This window comes from Monodon monoceros, unplaced genomic scaffold (assembly GCF_005190385.1).
Source record: "Monodon monoceros isolate NGI ecotype Baffin Bay Population unplaced genomic scaffold, NGI_Narwhal_1 Super_Scaffold_1, whole genome shotgun sequence".
NCBI classification, from domain to species: Eukaryota; Metazoa; Chordata; class Mammalia; order Artiodactyla; family Monodontidae; genus Monodon; species Monodon monoceros.
In genome coordinates, this window is record NW_021703765.1 from 41,142,068 (window position 1) to 41,168,556 (window position 26,489).

Below are 26,489 nucleotides of genomic sequence, written 5' to 3' on the forward strand. Positions count from 1 at the left end.
AGTTTAATATGAAGAATTTTTAACTCTACTAGGGGATTAACATGAGAAGTAAAGGGGGAGGGGATAAATTGGGAGATCGGGATTGACATATACACACTACTATAGGTAAAATAGAAAACTAATACGGACCTACTGTATAGCACAGGGAACTCTGCTCAGTACTCTGTAATGGTCTATATGGGAAAAGAAGCTAAAAAAGAGTGGACATATGTATATGTATAACTGATTCACTTTACTGTACCCCTGAAACTAACACCACATGCTAAATCAAATATATGCCAACAAAAATTAAAGTAAAAAAAGAGAACTCTAAAGAATATAGAGTTGAGTGCTTGCTTCAGCAGCACATGTACTAAAATCAGAACAATACAGAGAAGATTAGCATGGCCCCTGTGCAAGGATGACACTTGAATTCATGATGCATTCCGTATTTAAAAGAAAAAAAATAATAATACAGGGTTGAGATAGAGTACCCAAAGAAGGACTCTACCTCCACCTCCAGACCCTTGTCCAGACCTTGCTGGAGAAGGGCCCAGCTGTGGCTCACAGGATGGCAGAGAAGTCACTGTGGTACCATGCTGTTGGAACTTGCTGGAAGTCTGTCCTCTAGTTTGCTTCAGGCAAACTCTTCCCTCCTGGTGGTCCCCAAAGGCGAAATTATTTAAGCTCAGGATATTTAGTGTGAAAAACAACAACAACAGTGTTGTCAAACCCAAATTCCTGTGCCTGGTGCACAGTGAGACCAAACAAGCAAAAACATCAGAGTTTGGAGCAGAGAAAGGTTTGTTGCAGAGCCAAGCAAGGAGACGGACAGCTCGTGCTCAGAAAGCCCAAACTCCCTTATGGTTTTTGGGGAAGAGTTTTTATTGGCAAAATTTGGGGGGAGGGCGGCAGGGTGTATGACTTTCTTCTGATTGGTTGGTGGTAAGGTAACAGGGTGGCGTTCCAGGAATCCCAATTATCAGCCTTCTGGCTCCAATCATTCTGGTGTCCACATGCTTGTGCCCAGCCTGAAGTTACCATCCTCCACACTGAATGGGGGCCTTAGTTTCTGTAGAAGAGCTCAGAGATATATACCAGACTGCTATGCATATCCCCCCCAGGAGGAACCAGAACTCTGCCCCATGGCTGCACTATTCTTTCTGACTGCTTTTCCTTTGTTTCTGCATTCCCTCATTTCCCTGATTAGTAACAGTTTGAATCTGCCCTTTGGAACTCAAAGCAGGTCTAAGAGGCTGAAGTCTTTTTCCTACAAACGAGAAATGGGGAGACACAGAAAGGCTATTGTACCTGGGAGGGTCCCACAGGATCCTGCTCCGTTTCAACAGTACCCATAACAAAAACAAGAACTGCCTTCTCGTCCTAAGAGTTCCATCAATATTCCTATAAAGAAGTGATGCTAACTCAGACTGGCAACTCAAATCAGTAAATATCTAAGAGAATGTACAACTGCAAATGGGGGAAAAAACAAGCAAACAAAGCTGTGTGCTCTAAGTTTCATCAGAAGTCTGGAGAGAGACCTGGGGGTGGGGAAACAAAAGCAACAGGGAGAAGCATTGTTCAGTCTCTATATTTAAATACTTTATTTTTGAAACCTCAAGGGCTTCACCAGTGACATGATACTTCTTTCCTAAATTTCACCAACAATTGTAATTTCCCAAACTGGGAGGCATGGAACTATATATTTGGCATATAAATTGGTATTTGGTTTACCCACATACCAATTTTGTTTGTTTGTTTGTTTACTGTGGTTAAAAAAAAGAAGCATAAAATTTTCCATTTTGGGCTTCCCTGGTGGAGCAGTGGTTAAGAATCCGCCTGCCAATGCAGGAGACATGGGTTTGAGACCTGCTCCAGGAAGATCCCACATGCCATGGAGCAACTAAGCCCATGCACCACAGCTACCGAGCCCGTGTGCTACAACTAATGAAACCCACGTGCCTAGAGCCCATGCTCTGCAACAAGAGAAGCCACCACAATGAGAAGACTGTGCAATGCAACGAAGAGTAGCCCCCACTTGCCGCAACTAGAGAAAGCCCGCGTGCAGCAACGAAGACCCTATGCAGCCAAAAATAAATAAATAATTTTAAAAATAAATAAATTAAAAAATTTTTCCATTTTAACCATCTTAAACTGTACGATTCAGTAGTGTTAACTATATGTACCTTGTTAATGCTATGCAACAGGTATCTAGAACTTTTTCATCTTGCAAAACTGAAACTCTATATCCATTGAATAATTCCTCTTTTCACCCTCCCTCTGCCCCCTGGCAACAACCATTCTATTTTCTGTTTCTAAGAGTGTGACTACTTTAGGAAAAAAAATTTCGTTACAAATTTTTGGCCGTGCCACGTGGCTTGCAGTTTCTTAATTCCCCAACCAGGGATTGAACCCGTGCCCCCTGCAATGGAAGTGCAGAGTCTTAACCACTGAACTGCTAGGGAATCCCTCTAAGGTAGTTTTAAAATCAAAAAGCCTTGAGACTGAAATTTCTGGAGAACACGCTCTTGAAATACTGTCAAAGCATAGTATGATTTTACACATAAGACTTTGACCTTCTTGCATGTATTAAGGATGTGTCAAGGGGACAAAGTGAAATACATTTAGAGGCATATCAAAATATAGTGGATATAAGAACTAAACATTTCCTTCATTTTATCTGATTACCTGGGTTTTATTTAGTTGTCTACAGTAACTCTGCAGCAAATTACTACACTGTATAATCTGGAGCAAGTTAAACTCAGCAACTGTAAAATACAATGTACAGTTGTCCTTCAGAATTAGTGCAATACCTCTAATATCACCGAATGAACGTGAAATAATACTGCTTGTCCTGTAGGAGCTATGTTACTGGACTGCTCACTGCTTTAAAACTCTGTCTAGGAGAGAAGCTGCCTAGTAGTTTGGCTCACTTGACAAGTCTATCTCTAAAAAGAAGAGCTGCATCTGGCTTGAAGACTTTATTCGTTAAGAACATCTTGCCTATGTTTCTCAAACTACAATTTATTCACTAATTTATTCATCAGGTATTTATTGAGTGCCCATAGATGCACTGTGCTAAGTTCTGGGGAAATAGTAATGAGCAAATTCAGACATAAAGTTGCTCTTTTTACTATAATTTTGCTCTCCATATAGACTTTATTAGTGAGGAAAGGATATACTGAGGAGCTAACATGAGTATTCTGATCCACTTGTCAACCACTCATTTTTCCGTTCAACAAACATATTGTTATGGCCTGATTTTCTGTCCCGCTCAAATGCATATGTTGAAACCCTAATCCCCAATGTAATGGTATTTGTAGACAGGACATTTCGGAGGTAATGAGGGTTAGATGAGGTCATGAAGGTGGTGCTCTCATGACAGGATTGGTGCCTTTATAAGAAGAGACACTAGAATGCTTGATCTCTTGCTCACTCTCTCTGCCATGTGAGGACACAGTGAGAATGTGACTGTCTGTAAGCCAGGAAGAGAGCCGTCACCAGAAACTGAACCCTGAAGGTCCTTGATGGCAGACTTTCCAGCCTCCGGAACTGTGAGAAAATAAATTTCTGTCTAAGCCACCCAGTGTATGATGTTATGTTATGGCAGCCCTAGCAAACTAAGATACATGTATTGAGTTTCTAGTAAGGTCCTGTAAATGTAACCCTCGCCCTTAAGGAATGCCCAATCTCATGAGTATCAGTCATATAAACAAAGAAATATAATGTGGTATCTATAGCAATGGAGGTGTGGTCCAGAGATAGTGTGGTCTAGTGATATAAAGGATGGTGTGATTGACTCTGCTTGGATAGCTCAAAGAAGTCTTCTCAGAGAAATTATGAAATTTATTATAAGGAGAGGTAAGATGCCACTACCAAATTGCTTTGTAATGTGTAAATTCTACCACCAACACCATCCCAGTGTGCCAGTTCCTCCACATCCTCTTTGCATGGGGGACCATCAGTTGAGAAATTTGCTAATAGACTGATTCAAAAAATATTTACTGAGAGCTTACACTATGTCAGACATTGTGTTAAGATAGAAAAATAATACATCACTATAGAGTTCAAATTAATAGCTTTAATTACTGTATTTGCATGTTTTATATGTGTGTTTTACTAGCTATTTCTCTCTATTCTTATTTATATTTATATTATTGCATACTTATTGTTATGGGCTGAATGTTTGTGTCCCCCAAAATTCATGCTGAAGCCCTAACCCCTTATGTGATGGTATTTGGAGGTGGACCTTTGAGGGTAATTAGGTTTAGATGGGGTCCTGAGCAGATTACTACTGTTATAAGAAGAGGAAGAGACCAGAGCTCACTGTCTCTGCCAGGAGGATTCAGCAAGAAGGTGGCCATCAACAAGTCAGAAAGAGGGCCCTCACCAATAACAAAATCTGCTGACTTTGGCTAGAATTATGAGAAAAATCCTTTATGAGAAGATGACATTTGATCTGGGAGTTAAAGATTAGAAGGCAGCCATGTCAAACTCTGGGAAAGGGCTTTTCAAACAGAAGGAATAGAAAGTGCCAAGGTGCAGGAACCACTAATTTTGGTGTGCTTAACCTAAAGACGAGTGTGGCTGAAATGTAGGGATTAAAGGAGAGAGTAGAGATGAAATTGGAAGGATAGGCAGAGGCCAGATCATGAGGAACTTTGGAAGGGAATGGAAAGGCATTTAGATTTTATTCAAGTAACAATGGGAAGCCCTTGGTGCATTTTAAGCAGTGGGAAGGGGGTGGGAGCATGATCAGATTTATGCTTTTGAAGATCTCTCTGACTGCTCTATGGATAATGGTCCATACTGCCATAAGTGGAGGGAGGCCAACCGGACGTTTACTACAGGGATCCAGGAAACAGATGATGATGGTTTAGATTAAAATTGTAATCGTGGAGATAGTGAGAAATTGATAGATCTGAATGTATTTTGATGACTTACTGATGAATCCATCAGAATTTCAGACATTCTAATTCTGTACATCTGGGGAGCGCTGAGAAAAATGCAGTTATACCAAGTAACCCAAGTGGTTCTGATGAAGGTACACAAGTATACTGAGAAAATACAGTGGTAAAGACTGAGCATGCACTTGGTGTTTCTTTTAATAAATAAGAAAAATGAGAAATGGACAGGTTTTTCATTTGGTAAACTGATCCCCAATTGTGAATAAAATTGATGAAAAAATTACCATGGCAAAAAAGAATATTATTTCCTGTTTTTAAAAAACCCAGTCTCATTTTGACTTTCACCCCTCCTTTTCAAAGATGTTTTTAAGATTTTTCCCCTATGGACCTCTGCTTCTCTGTCAGCTCTTCTCGGCTTGTACCTCCATGGTTGGCATTTATATCCCAATATCCAGTTCTCTTCTACCTGAAATTGCACTTCTCCAATGCCTTGAAATTACGTGTGGCCATTACTTTCCTTGGCCAATGAAATGTGAGTGGAAATGACCTCTGTAACCTATTCTCCAGTCTGTTGTGGTGAGGGGTGGCTGGAGAGGCACATGGTCATATACAAATGCTATGAGATCAAAGTAAGGCGGAATTCTGAGGTTGGAGAACAGCTGCCTGGAGAAGAGCCAAGATCCACAGTAGACGTTGGGTGAGTGCTGAGATTTGGGGGTTGTTTGTAATCGAAGCATGACCTAATCTATCTTGACGAATCTCTGTTTCACCTTCACTGGGCCCTTTTTTTTTTTTTTTTGGCTGTACCACATGGCATGCAGGATTTAGTTCCCTGACCAGGGATCGAACCCGTGGCCCCTGCAATGGAAGCGTGGAGTCTTAACCACTGGACAACCAGGGAAGTCCCCACTGGGCCTTTTATTTTTATTTATTTATTTAAACATTTAATTAATTAATTAATTTTATTTTTTGGCTGTGCTGTGTGTTAGTTGCAGCAGCACATGGGATCTTCATAGAGGCATGCAGGATCTTTCATTGTGGCGCGCAGGCTCTTCATTGCCTCACGCGGGCTTCTCTCTAGTTGTGGCATGCGGGTTTTCTCTCTCTAGTTGTGGCATGCGCGTTTTCTCTCTCTAGTTGCAGCGCTGGGCTCCAGAGCGCATGGGCTGTATAGCTGCAACACGTGGGCTCTCTCGCTGAGGCTCACGAGCTCAGTAGTTTTGGGCTAAGCACGGGCTTAGATGCCCCACGGCATGGGGGATCTTGGTTTCCTGAAGAGGGATGGAACGGATGTCCCCTGCATTGGAAGGCAGATTCTTCACCACTGGACCACCAGGTAAGTTCCATGGGCCTTTTAAATGGCTGCTTTGGGGCAATGATTAGCCCTAATCAAGACCCGTGTACGGTCTTCTCTGAAGCCTGCAGGATTAAAATACTAGATGAGGGCTTCCCCGTTGGCGCAGTGGTTGAGAGTCCGCCTGCCGATGCAGGGGACACGGGTTCGTGCCCCGGTCCGGGAAGATCCCACATGCCGCGGAGCAGCTAGGCCCGTGAGCCATGGCCACTGAGCCTGCGTGCCCGGAGCCTGTGCTCCGCAACGGGAGAGGCCATAACAGTGAGAGGCCCGTGCACCGCAAAAAAAAAAATTAAAATAAAATGCCAGATGATTTTTCTAGACATAAGATAAAAGCTTAAATATTTCTTAGCCCCAAGGATCTCAGACATAGGTGTCCCTCTGTTATATATTTACCTTATTTATTTTTGTTTGCACGAGGTCTTAGTTGTGGCTCACCGTCTCCTTAGTTGCAGCACTAGGGCTCCTTAGTTGTGGCATGCGTGTGAGATCTAGTTCCCTGACCAGGGATCAAACCTGGGTCCCCTGCATTGGGAGTACGGAGTCTTATCCACTGTGCCACCGGGGAAGTCCCATTTTACCGTATTTACTTCAATAACTCTAACCTAAGTGATGAAAGTAAGTCTTCCCAAACCATTCTGGGTTCCCGGTATCTTTTAGGATGTCACTCAGCCAACAGTCATCAGAGGTCATGCTATTAAGACCTGTGTTCTGGCCTGTTCCTCTTCTTGTGAAAAAATCCAAAAAAATTTTCCTATGTTTTAGTATATTCTGAACTGGTGTACATATGACAGCTATAGCCACCCCAAACTTAGTATGTATTTAGCGGGGATAAGACATACAAAATTCATCTTCATCTTGCCTTTTAAATTTCAATGCAGTCCCTTGGAAGCAGAGCCAATAATAACTCCATGATGCTCAGCTTTACCTTGACTCAAACCAGGGTTTCTAAACCTCATCACTATTGACAGGAAGGGTAATCCTTTGCTGTGAGGGGCTGTCCTGTGCATTGTACAATGTTGAGTAGCATTCCTGGCTTTGATCCACATCCTGGGCAATAGCACATCACAGTTATGACAACCCCAAATGTCTTGACATTGTCAAGTGTCCCCTAGGAGGCAAAATTGCTCCCATTTGAGAACTACTGGCCTAAATGAAAGTATATTTTCATGATAGATATTGCTGAATGATGACAATTTAAACAACATATGAGGTTTAAAAGCATAAAAGGGTATTAGATGTAAAAAATTATCAAGAACCATGTTTAAGAACAGACACAGTAGATATTTTAATGAAAGCAATGGTCCTGCCATTCTTTATTTCTCACAATAACACATATTTACAGAAGAAAAGGAATTGTACATTTTAATTTCTGATCATTATACAGATTTATTTTTTGCAGTTGAATAATAAAAGGATGAATCTCTTAGTGACTTTTTAAAATAATTTCAATGTTACTTGAAGGTACTAATTATATGTTAAACGTGTTCAGTAACTGTTGTAAGCTCGCTTGAAAACAAAGGACACTTAGCACCCAGTAAAAGTAATAAAGTAACATCATTAGAGCCAGGATCTTTTAGATCTGACCTGGAACTATCTTCACTGTAGATTCCCAATCCAATTTCTAAATATACGTTTTAGAAACTTGGGTGAAAAAAATATGTAAAAGGAGGGCTTCCCTGGTGGTGCAGTGGTTGAGAGTCCGCCTGCCGATGCAGGGGACACGGGTTCGTGCCCCGGTTCGGGAAGATCCCACATGCCGCGGAGCGGCTGGGCCCGTGAGCCATGGCCGCTGAGCCTGCGCATCCAGAGCCTGTGCTCCGCAGCAGGAGAGGCCCCAACAGTGAGAGGCCCACATACCGCAAAAAAAAAAAAAAAAAGTAAAAGGAAAATCTCCATAGGTTTTTGTAGGATTAGAAGAATTTAGCTTTTAAAGAATAATATGTGGATCAGTTTTTCCCTCATAAGGCCTTAAAAAATTGGCACCTTGAGGTGCTATTAAAAAAAAGGAGTGAAATTTTTTGCTTAGTCAACATCTTCAAATATTGGTTTTCGTTTTTTAAGACAATGAATTATAAATTCCTTTTAATAAAAGGTTAAAGGCACAGTGAAACAATGAATAATAGTTGCACTTCACTATTTTAGAACTCAAAATAATTCAAAAGGCAAAATAATTCAGGTGGCCAGCACCTGGTTTGTCCCGTAGGGGGCAAAATTATCATAAGAGATATCCAGGGACAGGATGTAGAATTGCTGCACTGAGGTTCAACAGTGGCAGGTGACTTAAAGCTTTACTCAAAATACAGTTTTGAAGTTTTTTTCAAGTTTTACAGATTTAAAGATGCCTTTCGTTGCTTGCAATTAACAAAAATTTATTTTCTGGATAGTGAGTACTAATACTCAGAAATATATTCTTTTATTCTTCTGGGACTATATTTTCAACCTAATGATTACCTCTTAAAAGTTCCTCTCCTTTTGCCCTTGTTGTCCAATAGGTTTTCCTTTACTGGTTGAGCCATCCAAACTGTAGGAAGAGAGGTGGTGAAACTAAAAATCTGTTGTTACTTGTTAGCAGCTGTGAAAAGCAAGCTTGAAACTAGTATCTAAAAGGGAGGAAATATGGCCTTCTAGGTTTCACCCAGCTTTACGTTTTTCTAATTACCTTGCGGTGGATGGCAAAATGGTAAGCAAGGCTTTTAAGAAGTAATGGATAATTTACTATAGAAAATTTTGGGGAACATGACTATGACTACATTTACGTGTAAGGAACAAAGATGTTTATAGACGATTACAGTTAAGAAGCTAAACACAACCAAGTAACACTTTATCCTCAGGAGTTGAAATCACGCATCTTCGTAGCTTCTTTGCTCGCCTTCAAGATGGAAATATTACTCTATGTCCTGGATTTGTCATTAGAGAACCAAATATGAAAAATAGAGCCATCAAATAAGGAGTGGTAGCAAGCACTAAACATACAGGTACTTGAAGAACTAAGCTAAATGGGGGATAGAAGAGAGTATTGTATGTTACACCAATAGGTTCTCAAAAAACGTTTTTTTGGTCTTCCCTGGTGGCGCAGTGGTTGAGAGTCCGCCTGCCGATGCAGGGGATGCGGGTTCATTCCCCGGTCCGGGAAGATCCCACGTGCCACGGAGAGGCTGGGCCCATGAGCCATGGCCGCTGAGCCTGCACATCTGGAGCCTGTGCTCTGCAACGGGAGAGGCCACAACAGTGAGAGGCCCGAGTACTGCAAAAAAAACCCCCCCAAAACCCCGTTTTTTTTGGTTCTGGCCACGCCGTGCGGCTTGCAGGATCTTAGTTCTCCCCGTTCAGGGGTCAGACCCGGGCCCTGGGCAGTGAGAACACAGAGTCCTAACCACTGGACCGCCAGGGAATTCCTTGAAAATGTTGATATAGTACAACTTTAAAAAATAGGAGATTAGGGAGAACAAATGAAAAACATTTTTAACTGTACCAGCTATCATACTGGTGATGGTTTATTAGTATTATTATTCTGAGACTGTTTCATGCATAAAGTAGATGAAGGAAACGAATAATTGTGGGATATTCCTGTGTCCTTGACGACCAGGATTCTCAGTAGAGAAAAACAAAAGACACAAATGTAATAGAAAAGATTAGGCAAAAACCCTGTAGTACTTAATTTGATTTGCAAGTATCAAAATAAACTCATGAATAAGTGTTTTATCTTAAAAAAAAGGATATTTCCTAGCTCTCTCCTAGAAACAAAGACCAATATAGCCGCAATGAACTTAACAGTCACAATTACAGTTCTGAAGCACTATTTCTCACTGAAAGTAACCAGGCTCATTAAAAGAAATGGCTGATACCAGGTCTGGGGCAGGAAACATCCAAGTTGAGCCTGGAATAGCCTGTCATACGAGACTACAAGGAAGCCAGTAAAGACTGCTAGAGTAGTGTCAAAAGGACTCAGAGTCAACTTGATAAGGCTCCCAATGACCAAAGATAGGACAATTGGGGCTTTAATAAGGCAATATGTGAAATGGATTAAAGCCTATCAAATATGTTTGACTCCATGAGTTCACAACACTTAAAAAAAGTGATCTACAGAGGATGATAGAAAACAAGTTTATTATCTTAAAATTTGGTAAATAAAGGGGAAAGTTCAAGCTTATTTTCCCTTTCCTATATGAACTTGACCACTGGTTAACCAAATAGTAGATATGGGGAAACACCTCTTTATAAAAATGTTCCAACTAATAAATGAAAAAGAAATGATAGAATATTCTCCAACCCACAACAAATCAATGGATCTAGGCATTGAGTATCAATTTCAGCTGACATCACAAAAGAGGGAACCAGACATTCTGCGCCCTCTGTTGAAAGAATACACCATGATCTATGGTCTGGCCAAAAGGTTGAACCTGAGTCTGCTCAGATCTCTGGATCCATGTGTCAATATCCAGAGGATAGAAGAACATGCTGAATTGTGCCATGAGTATGCAATTAACAAAATACAGACAGTGGGAAATTTATAAAACCAGGTTCTTCTGTAGGTAAATTTTAAGGAAAAGAAAGAAGGAGGAACCCAGAAAGATTAAAAGCTAGTGTGTAGAGACACACTTGGGGGATAAACTAAGAAAGAAATGCAAGTAAGTGAGTACTATTAAAATCAATGTAGTGTTTACTTTTGTGGGGTTGAGGAAGAGGTTTGTTAACTGTGACAGGACACACAGAAGACATCGATCGAAGGTGACTGGCAGAGTTCTAAATGAATGTTTCCTTATGAGAATGTAATAAGCTATATATTTTCTGTTTGGTTTTCAGTATTTCTGTTTATTTTATAATTTTCCTAAAAGATAAAATTAAAAAAAATCAAAGCCCTTAGGATTTTCCACTAAAAATTATGGATGTGAATACTTCTACTGTAAATATCACCTGATGGTTCTTAAGAAGTTGCCTGTATTATAGAAATATTCTAAATAATAAGCTACAACTATTTGAAAAATATAAAACTAAATTCTTATGTGTGCATAGTTATACAAAGTCAAAGCATTAAATATACATTCCTAACATGAAATTTATTTTATTACAGTATTATGTTATACAATTTTGTTAAATGGATGTTGTCAACTGCCAAAATTTTCCTTTCCTACTCCATACAAGGTTATTCCTTTTATTCTATTAGCGGTTAGAACGTGAACTCTAGAAGAGGTTTCACATTTCCTTGAATGACCACACTTTGTTTCACTCCCCATAGAACAAAGATTAGTTATTTGACCAGCCATGAGGGAAGTTATCAATATGTAGCATTACACACAATGTCATCCGATTTGCAAATATAGATCCTTCACCCACATACTCAGCCTTATGTTCTCTTCCATATATTAATGGCTGATGGAGACTTTTTTTTGCTGTTAAGTGTCTGAGAAACTCAAGAATGTAAAACAGACCTAAACCACCAAAATGAAAGCAGTTTTAAAATGCAGTATAACAATAAACATGGACAAACATATAACTGTGTTGTACACTTTTTTGCCCATCAAACATTGACAGTTTCCCTCCAATTCTTCAAGCAGCATCTTGAAAAAAATGGTACAATTCTACGATCTCCTTCCCTTTTCTTTTAATACAATTATGTGGTGTTCGAGTGATTCACATATTCCAGAAGTGACCGGTCTAAAACCCTTTGAATAAGAGCTTCCTCAATTATATTAAAATCCTACAATAAAGACAAACAATTAGAAAAATAATTAGAAACATACAGTCAGAGATGACAGTTTTCAGAAATTGGAGGATGAGAGTTAAGACAATGCCTCATTTTGCAAAGTGAAGCCCTGAATTTAGTCCAAGTTTCCACAAAAACTCATAGAACCCAGGACTTTTGCTTTGGGGCTTGTGCATTTTCTATTTCATTTTTACTGCCTATCAATTAACTAGCTACAGTCATAGTAAAATAGTTTTGATCTGGAATTTAAAGCTTTTATCTGATCTAACTAGTAGTTTTTAGTCAACAGTACGAATCCTGTCAGAGTGCTATGCTCCACATAAACATGTAATAGTTAAGACATTCCCACAGATAAGACATGAAATAGTTAAGACACGTAAAGTTAAGACATTCCCATAGGACTCATCAATCCCAGCAGTACTACTGAATATCTAGTTTTGAAAAAAAAAAGGTTGAAAACAAAACGCTCTTTCTCCTTGCCTCCCTATGGTCAAAATGGAATTCAAAACTTTAGGTCAGCACATTCTATAAATAGAGCAAAAAGTATTAAGAGCCCCATCCTCTACAATCCATCTCCTCTTCGCCAATAAACTAAAAAAATAAAATAAAATCTTTATTGGAAGTCCACTCCAAAACATAAAAGCAAATAAATGAAATCCAAAGGAAAGCTATAAAGCACAGCAGAGCACAAGATTTGGACTCAATGCCAGGTTGTTCTGAGGCAATTTATTAACCTTTGAGCATCAGATATTTCATAGCTAAGTAAGGATAATGATATAGTACTCACTTCACAGAAGTTGCTACAAGGAATAAAATGAGATAATTTGCATAAAATGCCTAGCATAGTACTTGGTAGTTTAGAAAACAAAAACTCAAAACAAAGAACACTGTTTCAACCTCACTTCCACATCCAAGAATATGGTTTTGAGTGGGTGTAAAGTATTCTCATCAAAGTGGCTTCTCCCTGACCAGCCCTGGGTCATACTTTGAATGATCTTGAGAAAAATGGACTGAAAATGAACAGTCAAGACAGGCATGGAATCAACCTGGCTTTTAGAACGTCTTATGGAGCTAAGATAAAGAGGAACCCCTACATGTTATGAAAAATGAGAACACATGGCTCTGTTGAGGGCTTGTGTGCCTTGGTGGCCAGAAAAGACATTATTTGAGAGATGGAGGAAACAATATGAAGCCTCTGTAGTGTGGTTTGTTTGATTCTTCAAGTGGTCCTGATATTCCCATTTACCCTCTCCCCATCTCCAGTTTGCCTAACATCCGTGCCCTAACTGCAAATCACTCTACATGCATTATCTCATTTAATTCCCACAACAGCTTCTGGAAGCAGTATGTACTTTGCTCTCCTCACTTAACAAATGAACAAACAGAGGCTCCAATGTTAAATGCCTTGCCTAAGGTCACACAGCTGTGACAGGGCTGTTACTGAAACCCAGGTCAGAACCCAGGTTCCCTGGATAATCTGGATAATCATAGTGGGCAGATCAGAATGCATGGAGAAAAATTTCCAATGACAATCTTCAACAATTATTAAATTCCATCTTGAAACTGCATAAAAATAGTCAAAATCATGTGAAAATTATATGCAAATTCAAATTTAACTCTTAACATTTCATGTATTTAGATAACGTAACAATAAAATGTACTATTTCAAAACATGGCTATGAGTGATTTTCCCACTCATGATAGGCAATACCCCTTTGCTGAAAGGGACTCAGGGGACAAAGCATTACTCTCACATGACAATGCATAGAAAAAGGGCTATGTTAACCTTTTGCTTGTTATTACCATTTCTGATAACAGAAACTACGGTCGTAAGTATTAGAACTATTCATACTATACCACATTTTTCTTTCATCTTAAAAAAATCCTTAATATAATGAGATTGGCCATGAGTTGGTAGTTATTGATGGGTAGCTGATGGGTATACAGGGGTTCATTATATTATCCTACTTCTGTATATGTTTAAAACTTTTTCATAATAAATTTTTTTAACGTTTAAAAAAGTTCAATAAACACGAGAGTTGTGGTTTTTTGGTTTTTTTTTCTTCGGTACGCGGGCCTCTCACTGTTGTGGCCTCTCCCATTGCGGAGCACAGGCTCCGGACGCGCAGGCTCAGAGGCCATGGCTCACGGGCCCAGCCGCTACGCGGCATGTGGGATCTTCCCGGACCGGGGCACGAACCCATGTCCCCTGCATCGGCAGGCGGACTCTCAACCACTGCGCCACCAGGAAAGCCCGAGAGTTGTGTTTTATAGAATTTAAATTAAAAATAGAGCCCGTGTGTCTCGCTACACTGATAATGTCATGTCTGTTACTAGCCATTCAGTATATTATAAAATGAACGCAAATTCTCTGAGCCATTTCCTTACCGATATGATTTCCTCTCAGCTATATAAGTTTTTAACTTCATAAAAATTATAACTATTAACATATATTGGGAGGCACTAGAGTAGAAATTAAAATAATGTGAAAGTGAAATCTAGGTCTTTACACGATGGCTAATTATTTACATCACAAAGAAAATGATTTTGCCTAAGGCAGGTAACTACTATTAACAGTTTATAAAACAGCATGTTTTTATGATTTCCTACTTAATGCTAATACTTAACATTTTAGCTACACATACATTTTCTCCTCTACAATCTTACTCACTTGCATTAAGAAAGGTAAGCTAAACACAGCATAAAAACATAATGTAAAAGTAAGAAAATGTACTTACTATGAAATCATCATAAAACAAAGTGTGACTGACTTGCAAATGTCTTATTAAGCTGCCATTGAAGCTCCCTGGATTCTCATTAGGTACTAAACGGCAAAGTGGACAGAACTGGAAATAAACAAGATCAAGAGTTCAAGAAAGAATTTAAAATAATCATTATTGTCAGAATTAAAAAATTAAATAACCATTCAACAAAATGAATTTTAATTTTATGAATCTATTGGCCATACCTTGGTATTGTTTTAGAACTGTATAAATATTAAAGCAACATAAAGAAATAAAATTGCACTTATTTCTTCATATGCATTTCTTGTATATAAAAGTATGTTTATCACTTTAAAAAAATTAATTAATTAATTTTTGGCTGCATTGGGTCTTTGTTGCTGTGCGCGGGGCTTTCTCTAGTTGTGGCGAGTGGGGGCTACTCTTTGTTGCAATGCGTGGGCTTCTCATTGCGGTGGCTTCTCTTGTTGCAGAGCACGGGCTCTAGGCACATGGGCTTCAGTAGTTGTGGCACGAGGGCTCAGTAGTTGTGGCTCACAGGCTCTAGAGCGTAGGCTCAGTAGTTCTGGCGCACGGGCTTAGTTGCTATGCAGCATGTGGGATCTTCCCGGACCAGGGCTCGAACACGTGTCCCCTGCATTGGCAGTCAGATTCTTAACCACTGTACCACCAGGGAAGTCCCTATCACTTTATCATTTAAACAATATTACAGTCAGTAGGTGTGCCATAATTTAATTAGTTACCTACCTCTTGGAATACTGACGTTTTCTTGGTATGTGGATATTCTATTATTAAAAATTATAGTATCTATATTGTTTACTTTTGGGGGGATTATTTTCTTAGGATACATGACCATAAATGGAGATTAGAAGGTCAAAGTTATGAACTTCACAGTTCATAATATATATTACTCTATAGTTTTATACTGCCACCAGCAATATAGATTATAATACACCAGCATCAAATACTAATACCAGCATCAGGTGTTAGTATTTATATATATTTTCCTAATTTAATAGCCATTAATGGCTCTCTAATAAAACTTTTTCATTTTGAAATATTTATAAGCTCACAAGAAATTGCAAAAATAACGCAGAGAGGTACCATGCCACAATCACCCAGCTTCCCCTAATGGTAACTTCTTACATAACTGTGGTACATTACCAAAACCAGGAAATTGGCAATTAACTAGACAACATCTGACTTAGATTTCACCATTTTTTGCATGAACTCATTTTTTTGGGTGTGTATGTATAGTTCTATGAAATTTTATCACACATATAGAAATGCATGTAACTACTGACACCATCAAGATACAGAACTACTCTCTCACTACAAAGAACTCCCTTGTGCTGCTCCTTAACTTCCTCTTCTCTCCCAAACCCTGGCAACCACCGATCTCTTCTCCAGAACTTTTGAGACTGGCTTTTTTTCACTAAGCATAATGGCCTTGGGATTCATCCAAATTGCTGAGTGCATCAATATAGTTCCTTCCTTTTTACTGCTGAGTAGTATTCCATGGTATGGATGTACTACAGTTACCCATTTACCTTTGAAGGACATTTGTTGTTTTGGGCTGCTACAAACAGAGCTGCAATGAACATGTGCGCATAGATGTTTTGCGTAAACATATTTTCATTTTTCTAGGATTAATTTCTAGGAGTGTGAGTGCTAGGTTAGTGTTACAGTTAACTTTGTAAAAAACTGCCAAACTATTTTGTTTGTAAATGGCTGGACCATTTTACATTCCCACAAGCAATGAGTGAATTATCTAGTTTTTCCTCATTCTCATCAGCATTAGTTACTGTCAACATTTTTCTATTTTAGTTGTTTTCATAGGCATGTAGTGGTATCTCATCATGGTTTTAATTTGTAATTCTCAAATGGCTAATATAAATGACTCTTTCTTTTAATATATGCCACTTTATTACGTCTTAACATAGGTTTTTTTTAAAAATTGTATTTCTTCGTGTATTCATTTTGAAAAATGAGATGCAGAATCATTACTGAGTTCCAAGTATATGTTAGGCAATAAATGAGGTGGTATTCTCATTTGATTCTCACAGAAACCCAGTGAATTATCATCTTTATTTTGTTGATGAACCCAATTTCAGAGAGGAAAAAAATTAGCTTAAATCTACACCACTTCAAGTATCAGAGCTGGAATCTAGGCCTCTACTAGACAATCCAATCTACTAGACAATCTTTTCATATTATAACAGTGTCTAATTTATCAGCTTGGATGATGTTTTTCTCTAAATTTAAATGAGATCTTTACATAATTCTTTTCTGTCTTATAATTTTATTGCGGGGGTGGGGGGAGTCCCAGTTTCAATATGCTCAACTTCTATAAATAAGGCCATTTAAAAATTCTGCTCTACTCAATTAACCTTAATGTCTTATTTTAAATAAAATTACATCATCTAAATTATTATTGCTTTATAATAATTAATGATTTCCTTACGTTCTAGCTATATCTTGGTTAATTGACAACATGGCTATCCCAAAATAGCACTCAATCTACCCTGAGACCCCTACATAGTGAGAACAGAGCTGAGACCGAGAAATATTTTAATAATAGAAACAACCTAAGTGTCCATCAACAGATGAATGGATAAAGAAGATATGGTACACACACACACACACACACACACACACACACACACACACTGGAATACTATTCAGCCATAAAAAAGGAAATCTTGTCATTTGCAGCAACATGGATGGACTTGGAGGGTATTATGCTAAGGGAAATAAGTCAGTCAGAGAAAGGCAAATTCTGTATGATACCACTTATATGTGGAATCTAAAAAAATTACAACAAACTAGTGAATATAACAAAAAAGAAGCAGACTCACAGATATAGAGAACAAACTAGTGGTGACCAGTAGGGGAAGGGGAGGGGTAACATAGAGGTAGAGGATTAAGAGGTAGGGGATTAAGGGGTACAAACTATTATATATAAAATAAGCTACAAGGATATATTTTATAACATATATCCCACATATTGGGATTATGGCCAATATTTTATAATAATTATAAATGGAGTATAACCTTTAAAAATTGTGAATCACTATATTGTATACCTACACCTGTAACTTATATAATATTGTACATCATCTGTACTTCAATTGAAAAAAAAAAGGATGTTGGCCTCACCTCGGCATGGACTTTATATGACAGTGAACGCAATGGGTAAATACAGCCACCATATTAGAAGCTACCACTCACCTCAATTCTTTGGAGCATCTATTACAATGGACACCCAGCTCTATCTGTGGTTTCGATTAACTCCCACAGCAACTCAGCCAATTACAGGACACATTCTATATAATGGTAAATACCATTTGGGGAAGAAATTAAAGATAACGGAATCCAATGCCAAAAGAGACATGCACTGAAAATAATTATAGACAAATATGCAACCAAACTTAAGTACCAGATGGCACATCTAATTTAATACGAGTTTGGAAGCCTATCTAATGAAGATTTTCTCCTTCTAACACGTTTATGCATATATGCTCCCACTGCCCAGTCCAGCCACAGATATTCTGAATACCCACGGAAATAAACTGCTGTGGGAATGAGGGCTCAGGCTCTTGTCACTACAGCTTTTAATTCCAAACCAACTGAAGTCCTGTCCCTTCCCATAAGGAATGAACCTCAGGATCAAGGCAGAAAGTAAGGCTACCTTTGAACCTGTGTGAATGGAAATATGATTTTTAAAATATCCTATTTTTCATATCACTACATCCTACTATGTTCTAGGTTCTCTGCCAAGAGCTGGGCATGCAGTGCTGAACAAAGAAATTAAGTTCTATGGCTTCATGAACCTAATAATTTGGAGGGAGAGACAGACACAAATACACAATTAACGAATTGTGATAAGTGAGAAAAAAGAGGGGAGAAAAGCAAGAGCTGAAATTAATTTGGGTGTCAGAGAAGTGAAATTTAAGTTGAGTTCTAAAGGATAAACAAGAACCAACCAGTGGGGACTTCCTTAGCGGTCCAGTGGTAAAGACTCCACGCTTCCACTGCAGGGGGTGCAGGTTCAATCCCTGGTTGGGGAGCTAAGATCCCACATGCCGGGCAGAGCGGGGGTGGGGGCGGGGGGGGGCAGGAAGCACACGAAAAAAAGAACCAACCAGTGAAAGAAAACACTGGAAAGAGAGAAGAGCCAGAAAGTGTGGTTATTGCTGAAATGTCTTCCCTTTATAAGATAAAATATTAAATTTCTCTCGAGTGGTCTCATAATTCAATCTGAAGCATGCTGTGTGTGTCATTTGCCTTTTTTGAGTCCAATATTCCATAGATAAAATTTTTCAAAAAGAAAAAAACATGGCAGAATACAATTACTGTGTGACAAAAAGGAGCTGTTCTGAAGGCTGCACATGAGAGCCGTCAAAACTCCTTGAGGTTCATAACTTACTTACCCCTGTTTGCTTCAGCAACTCAGAAAGAAAAGATTAGTTGCTTGTGGTTTGATCTCTGAATTATCTGATTCTATCTGGAAGGCAGAATCATTTGCCCAAATCTCTAACCGCCCTGAAACTTCTTACATCTGGTAAGTCAGATGATGTCACTGATCTTATCTGAAGGCAAACCCAGCAATTCAGTCCTTTAGAGCAATAATTCCTTGTTAACTTCCACACCGATCCAGAAGCAGCCTTGGACTCAGCCCTCCTCATCCAAGGATTCCACCAGGTGTTTTCACCTACGTGCCCCCAGAGGATCCCTAAGCACATGACCCCAGCCCTGCCACAGTATCCGCATCCAGCCTTTTTCTAACCACAGGGTTTTTCTGGACTTCTAGTGGCACTAGATGCTTCAGAGTGCATGTGTCTTAAGCTTCTACACTTAAGCACGAAACACTAACACAGGAAACCTGAAGGTTTTCTGTTCCAGAGACCACTTTTACACAGCCCTGGTATATTACAGAACCATGGCTTTTCTGAGCAATCTGTTCCTTCCTTGATAGCATCCTGGTCTTGTGGTAAAATTTACTTCACCTCCTCCACCTCTCCCAGGTTGGGTTCCCCAACTGTGAGAGTACATGGCTTCCTCTGAGAAATCTGCTCTAGCCTTGATTTGATATAGCTGCAAAAATGGTAGTAACCCGGCATCACCACCTGACTCATTTGCTACTACCCTGTGAAAAAGGCATCATCATTATCATCTCCATTTTACAAATGATGAAACAGAGGCAAAGAGGTTAATGGGATTTTCTGCGATTTGCACCGAAGCTTATCTCCTCCAAAGCCTAGGCTTTCCTCCCCCCCCCGCCCCAGGGCACTGCTGTTCAATAGAAATGTAACAGAAGCCACACACATAATTTTATTGTTTGAGTAGCCACATTACAAAAACTAAAAGGAAACAGGTGGGATTAATTTTAATAATATGTTGTATATAACTCCAGATATACAAATTATTATTATTTTTAATAGAACTTTATTGAAGTATAATCGCTTCACAATACCGTGTTAGTTTCTGTTGCACAACAAAGTGAATCAGCCATATGCATACACGTGTCCCCATATCCCCTCCCTCTTGAGCCTCCCTCCACCCCCCCATCCCACCCCTCTAGGTCATGGCAAAGCACCAAGCCGATCTCCTTGTGCTATGCTGCTGCTTCCCACCAGCCAACTATTTTACATTCAGTAGTGTATATACGTCCATGCTACTCTCACTTTGCCCCAGAGAAGCCTAGGCATTTTAACTACTAAATTCCACGATTCCTGGTTTATCTCTGTCCTTATGTCGGCTTTCTTCAGTGACCTCTATGACCTCTAAATCACAGAAGACCCAGTTTCCATGGGCCACCTTCAATCTGATGGCCAAACTGAGCGGCATGTGGACTGGACTTCTGCGGAGCAGGTACACAGTACCAATGGATGGACAAATATGGGGCCCGCCCTGGAGAGATGCTGTAATGCGGCCCATGGTCCGGTGTGCCTAGTGTTCCTCCAGCCAGAGCAGCACCCTGGGCACTACTGGTCAGGGCTCAGACTGTGTCGATAATATCTCCTTCATAGGGTTGCTAGGAGAAGGCAAAAAGGCACCCAGAACTCAGTAAATGGTAGTCACTATTATGCCATCCTAATGCTTTCTTCAAGCTTCCTCTAGGACGGTTCCCCAGGGACCTATCATAAAACACCTCCTTAGCCCAGTTCCTCCCACAGAGCAACTTGAGCAGGAAAAGCCCATGACAACCTCCTCTGCTGCCCCAACACATATCAAGCTCTTAGCTAGCCATTCCAAGAACCAAACCTCTGGGCCGTTAGGATAAATAACAAATTCCTTTGACTGTGCTGTGGGAGGACTTTTGTCTTGAACTTGCTAGTAGAGCACAGTGTCTGTGCCCTGGAGCTAGACTACTGGGTTCAAACTGTAGCTCTGCTTATTTACCAGCTATGAGACTTAGCTCGTAAGACTTAACCTCTCTGAGCCTCAGTTTATCATTTGTAAAATGGGGATAAGAATCACATCTATCTCATAGGATTGTCATAAGGGCTATCTAGCTATCTCTCCATCAATCACCTAATATACTTACATTTCAACTTCATCCACTTTCCGAAAGGATTTTATGGAAAAAAAACAAACAAACCTTAAAACAAATTAAAAAAACCCCAAACTCATATATATGAAAAACACACATACACATATATACACATGTACACATATACAACATAAAACTAAAATAAAATTCAAAAAACTCTTCAAGGTGTCATTTTACATCTGTTAAGCCTGGATAAGTTAAAAATAAGTGTACGCATAATTTATCCCTTATAAGTACAACACTCAAAAGTCCATACATTTGTGTTCATACCATCATTTTATAATTTCTTTCCATATAAGAATAGTCTCTACTCTGATTTTGTTGATCATATTTTGTCCTTTTTCTCTGAGTTAGAAATATGCTACAGGATATGACTGTGTAAAAAACTCTCTTATTGGGTAATTCAAGACACTCTCCTAAATCAAAAAAAATTTTTTTTTAATAAATAAATAAATGTACACAATCTTGGCCAGGTTAAGGTGAAAGCGGTTTACTCATAAATTGCTGACACAAGTATAAATTGACTCAAACTATTTAGAACACGTTGCAAGAGTTAATAAAAACTTGCACTCTTGGTCCCAGAAATATCAATCTAAGGAATTTCCTCTTAGGAAAAAAGTACTTTAGAAGGAAAAGTTTAAATGTACAAGAATGTGAATTCAAATCCTAAAAATTGTCACCAATCCAAATGTTCTAAAATAGCAAAATGGCTAAGTAAATGATGACGTATCCATCATCACCCTGCCTTACCTCTCAACTATACAAAAATGAAAATTCTAAGGGGAACTCCCTGGCGGTTCAGTGGTTAGGACTCCACGTTTTCTAATGTGTATCAAATTTAGACACCGCAGAAATGTATAGTAACACAAATCCTCACCACAGGTCTCCTTTCTGATCTGTGATGAGTAATGCAATGATCCAGCAAGCTGTCTTCATCCAGTTCCTTCTGACAAAATGGACATACACACCTGGAAATTACATAGAATACAAACATTACTGAAATTGTTGATAATTAGACAGTAGTCACTTAACTAGAGGTAAAAAAATAGAATGTAAGTGGATCTAGTTTCTAGTCCTCATTCTTTCTGAGTTGATGTTCTTTTTCCAATCCTGATAATAATCTTGGTGCTTAAATTTTTTCTCATGAGAAATGTAAATGTGTAACTTCACAGGGGCAGGATAGAGAATCAGTTATAGTGCACTTGAAGCACTTTATTTTCTTTGGAAGAGAAGTACAATCTGAGCACCCCATTAACTGAGAAACAGAGGAACAAACCACCCAGCTGTGCCTAGGTTACCTCTTCTGTCCCTTTTACTTCCTCCCTTTCCTAAATCAGGTAACATCTGAATGGGATGTTACTTTGTTCTCCTACTAGCATATCTAACAACACTGGCATATATAACTAAAGGTGTCAACTCACAGTATTAGCATCCAGTGAAAAATGGAAAACGGCCTGCAACTACCTTGTTACATCCTTATGCACACCTAGGAGTACCTGTCCCTCACATCTGTGCTGTCCAACAGACTAGTCATTCTGTATGTGTCTACTGGGTTAGTCCAAACTGAGATATGCTGGAAGTATAAAACACTCAATTTTGAGGGCTTTATATATACATAAAAAAGTTAAATATCTCAATAATTTATATATTGATTACATGTTCAAAGGATAAGACTTTGGCTATATTCAGTTAAATAAAATATATTACAAATTAATTTCACTTGTTTCTTTTTACTTTTTTGAGTATGGCTATTACAGAATTTAAAATTACATATGTGCCCTGCATTATGTTTCCATTGCACAGTGCTGCCTTAAATCCTTAGGGACAATAGGGAGGCTTGGAATTTTTTGCTCACTTTCCATTGTTGATATAACTTCCTGTTCCCCAAGAGTTGTATTCTGGACAAGCTCCCTGCATAAGAATTTTTAAAATTTGAATTATGTAGTAAGTTCTTCCATAAAGCAAAGATTTCTATCTTAAATGCAAATATTAATCTATCCTGTAATACTGATTAATCGACAACCCTTCTCATTTTCTGTTATTTCAATTCTTTATTATTTCATTCTAACTAGCGAGAGAAATTAGTATTTAAATTAGGTTTTGTATATTTTAAAATTTTCATAAAGCCTATCAACCTTACAATCAAACCATACGGAATTCATACTCTGCCTAGAGCTAAAATACTCACAATTTAACAGAATGGTATAATCCTATAATAAAAAGTACATTTGCAAAGTAATCTCTAGTAAAACGACAGGAATGGGGTGATCATTTAGACTTTTGGGTTAGGAAATTTAAGTTACATTTTGAGTAGTATATTTTCTTTTTTAAAACATTTTTATTTAAGTACAGTTGATTTACAATGTTGTGTTAGTTTCAGGTGCACAGCACCGTGATTCAGTTATATATATCTCATACATATATATTCTTTTTCAGATTCTTTTCCCTTATAGGTTATTACAAAATATTGGGTATCTATCCCTGGGCTATACATGCATTTTCTTAAAATAAACAGAACTAACATTTATCTTCAGGAGAAAAGAAGAAATTATCCTGAATACCTCTTTGATTGGCTGCGTTCATAAGATTTAATGGTTTCAAAACCATCATCCCTATGCAGGAGAACACAAATCATTTCTTTATTTCTTTAGCAGAGGCAGATGCCAAACTTTTTAATTCTTCTGCCCATCAGGAGAGTAATAACCCAGATTTCTTTCTTTCTTTTTTTTTTTAAGAAAAAATAATTAATGATCAATATCCTCCATTACACCTACTAGCCACCTCCATCCTTTCTCCAGCCCCATATAAGATTACCCAGAAAACAGGTATAGGATTCAGAATGCCTGCCCCACGCCTGTTCTTTCTTGTTAGAATACATACTGAGATGTCACTTTGTCCCTTCTAAAGAGAAACCAGCAAAATGAGAGAGAATGAGCTGGGGGAACTGAGAGGAGGTGATGGAAAAGTAAAGACAACAACCTCTAAACCATCATCTACTTCAGGACTCTATTAGTCACAAAATAAAGCCTAGCAGAAATTGAACAGTTCTGTTTTCTATTTTTGTATCTTCCTCCATATAAACTTGTCTGAGGAAGTTTCCACAATCTCTCCAGTGTTCAGTTGGTTCTCCCCATACAAAGTTTTTAAAGCAGAGAGAACAAAATTCTTTTGTAATTATTCCCATTAACAAATGATTACCAATAACAGGTATTATGGTTAGAAGCCAAAACATAACTACATACATATTTTCAGGACAAAAATATTAAGCTTTCTGGCTCATTAAGTTCTTTATAAGCATATCAAATTTAGCATTAAACTAAATTGTACTGAAACAAACCTTGTTGCTGTCTCTCCAAGTTCTTGTAGTGGTCCATACTTATCTATGTACTTCTGACATGTTCTTATGTGTGCCCTCATTTCACTGAGGCAAACCTATATAGAAGCAGATTAAAATAAGCTCACTGTTGAAAAGGGGCTCATTTCAGTCAATGAAGTCTTTTGTGACCCAGCTGTATTGCTTTCCTTATTTCAAATAAGGTCATAGCGTGGGGTCAGTTGATTAAAAGGATGCAGTTATGATAATAGTACAACCAATTTAAGGCATTATCAAGAATAACACTATTTTAAATAGTTATTTTTTTGGCCGTGTCACGTGGCACGTGGGATCTTTGTTCCCCGACCAGGGATTGAACCCCCACTCCCTGCATTGGGAGCGCGGAGTCTTAACCACTGGACTGGCAGGGAAGTCCCAAGGAAAACACTATTTTAAAATTTTCTTACAACTAGAAGACCCAAAAGCTGAGTTCTTGAATTTGGTTCTTCTACAAAGTATAAGTTTTTAAAATGCAAAGATGTATATTAAATCAAATTTACTTTTTTTGGATACTATTACCTAAATCGGTGATGGAAAGAGGGAAGTAAGGAAGAAAAAGGGGAGGGGAAAAAGAGCAAAAGGAAGGAAAGGAAAAAAAGTAAAAAGAGAGAAAGAAAGAAAAACAAAGAGAGGTAAGAAGAATAAATAGATGGATTTTAGAGATGTCCAGAGTAAGTAAAAAGAAACCCTGTGCTTCAGGGAAAGATATAAATACCATGGCTTTATAATACATCCAGTAGCATTACATGAATTCACAATATACAGTATACTTAATGGCCCCATTAAGAGCAAACATAAAGGACAGCTACTGCAGTCCATTTTTATCAAGGCAGAATAAAGAGCCCTTGTCCTTCCAGATATACATTCAGATTTCCTAACCATGAGGGATCTGTTGCTAAATAACACATACTCTACTAAATGTGTCATTAGAAACTCTGATAAGATCTTGTGCTAAAGGAAGCTCTGTACAGCTGTAAGGTGGCCGACCCACCCTGCTTCATTTTGCCCAAGCTACGGAAGTTAAACCACAGACATGAAATCTACCATGACAAGAAAACAGTTATAACTGTCACAAAAGACAAAAATAAAAGCAAATGGGGGGCTTCCCTGGTGGCACAGTGGTTAATAATCCACCTGCTAATTCAGGGGACACGGTTTCAATCCCTGGTCAGGGAAGATCCCACATGCCGCAGAGCAACCAAGCCCATGTGCCACAACTACTGAGCCTGCACTCTACAGCCCGCGAGCCACAACAAAGAGTAGCCTCCACTTGCCGCAACTAGAGAAAGCCCGCACACAGCAATGAAGACCCAATGCAGCCACAAATAAATAAATTAAAAAAAAAAAAAGCAAATGGAAAAGTAAGAACAAATCCTTGCTTTATAACTATCCATCTAAAAAGACGTAAAAGCTAGGACCGATCTAGGCATCTGTCTTAAAACAGACTGTTTGGGACTTCCCTGGTGGTGCAGTGTTTAAGAATCCGCCTGTCAATGCAGGGGACACGGGTCTGGGAAGATCCCGCGTGCCACGGAGCATCTAAGCCCATGCACCACAACTGCTGAGCTTGCACCCTAGAGCCCATGTGCCACAACTACTGAAGCCCGCGTGCCTACAGCCCTTGTCCCACAAGAGAAACCACCGCAATGAGAAGCCCACGCACCGCAACGAAGAGTAGCCCTCGTTCGCCGCAACTAGAGAAAGCCCGCGCGCAGCAATGAAGACCCAACACAGCCAAAAATAAATAAATAAAATAATTTTTAAAAAAAACAACAGACTGTTTTACAACTTTTAACATCCAACTTTGCACATCAGTGCTCTCTCATTTCCTTATGACTTTTGTTAAAAGTTTCTTTCTTGGGCTTCCCTGGT

At 38.8% G+C, this 26,489-nt stretch overlaps 1 protein-coding gene and 1 non-coding gene across 2 annotated transcripts in view; one reads left to right on the plus strand and one right to left on the minus strand.

Moving 5' to 3' along the window:
• Positions 1–328: 328 nt before the first annotated feature.
• LOC114902330 lies at positions 329–435 on the plus strand. Its single transcript, XR_003795476.1, has one exon. It is a non-coding gene; the product is annotated as a U6 spliceosomal RNA (small nuclear RNA).
• A 9,198-nt stretch (positions 436–9,633) lies between these two features.
• RNF125 (ring finger protein 125) overlaps positions 9,634–26,489 on the minus strand; it is a 39,677-nt gene continuing 22,821 nt past the window's right edge. The window contains exons 3-6 of the mRNA XM_029224295.1: positions 24,582–24,676; positions 22,122–22,212; positions 14,686–14,793; positions 9,634–11,941 (exon numbers count right to left, since the gene is read on the minus strand). Coding sequence (XP_029080128.1) covers positions 11,855–11,941; positions 14,686–14,793; positions 22,122–22,212; positions 24,582–24,676 — 381 coding nt within the window. The 3' untranslated portion in view covers positions 9,634–11,854. The remainder of the gene's footprint in view (positions 11,942–14,685; positions 14,794–22,121; positions 22,213–24,581; positions 24,677–26,489) is intronic.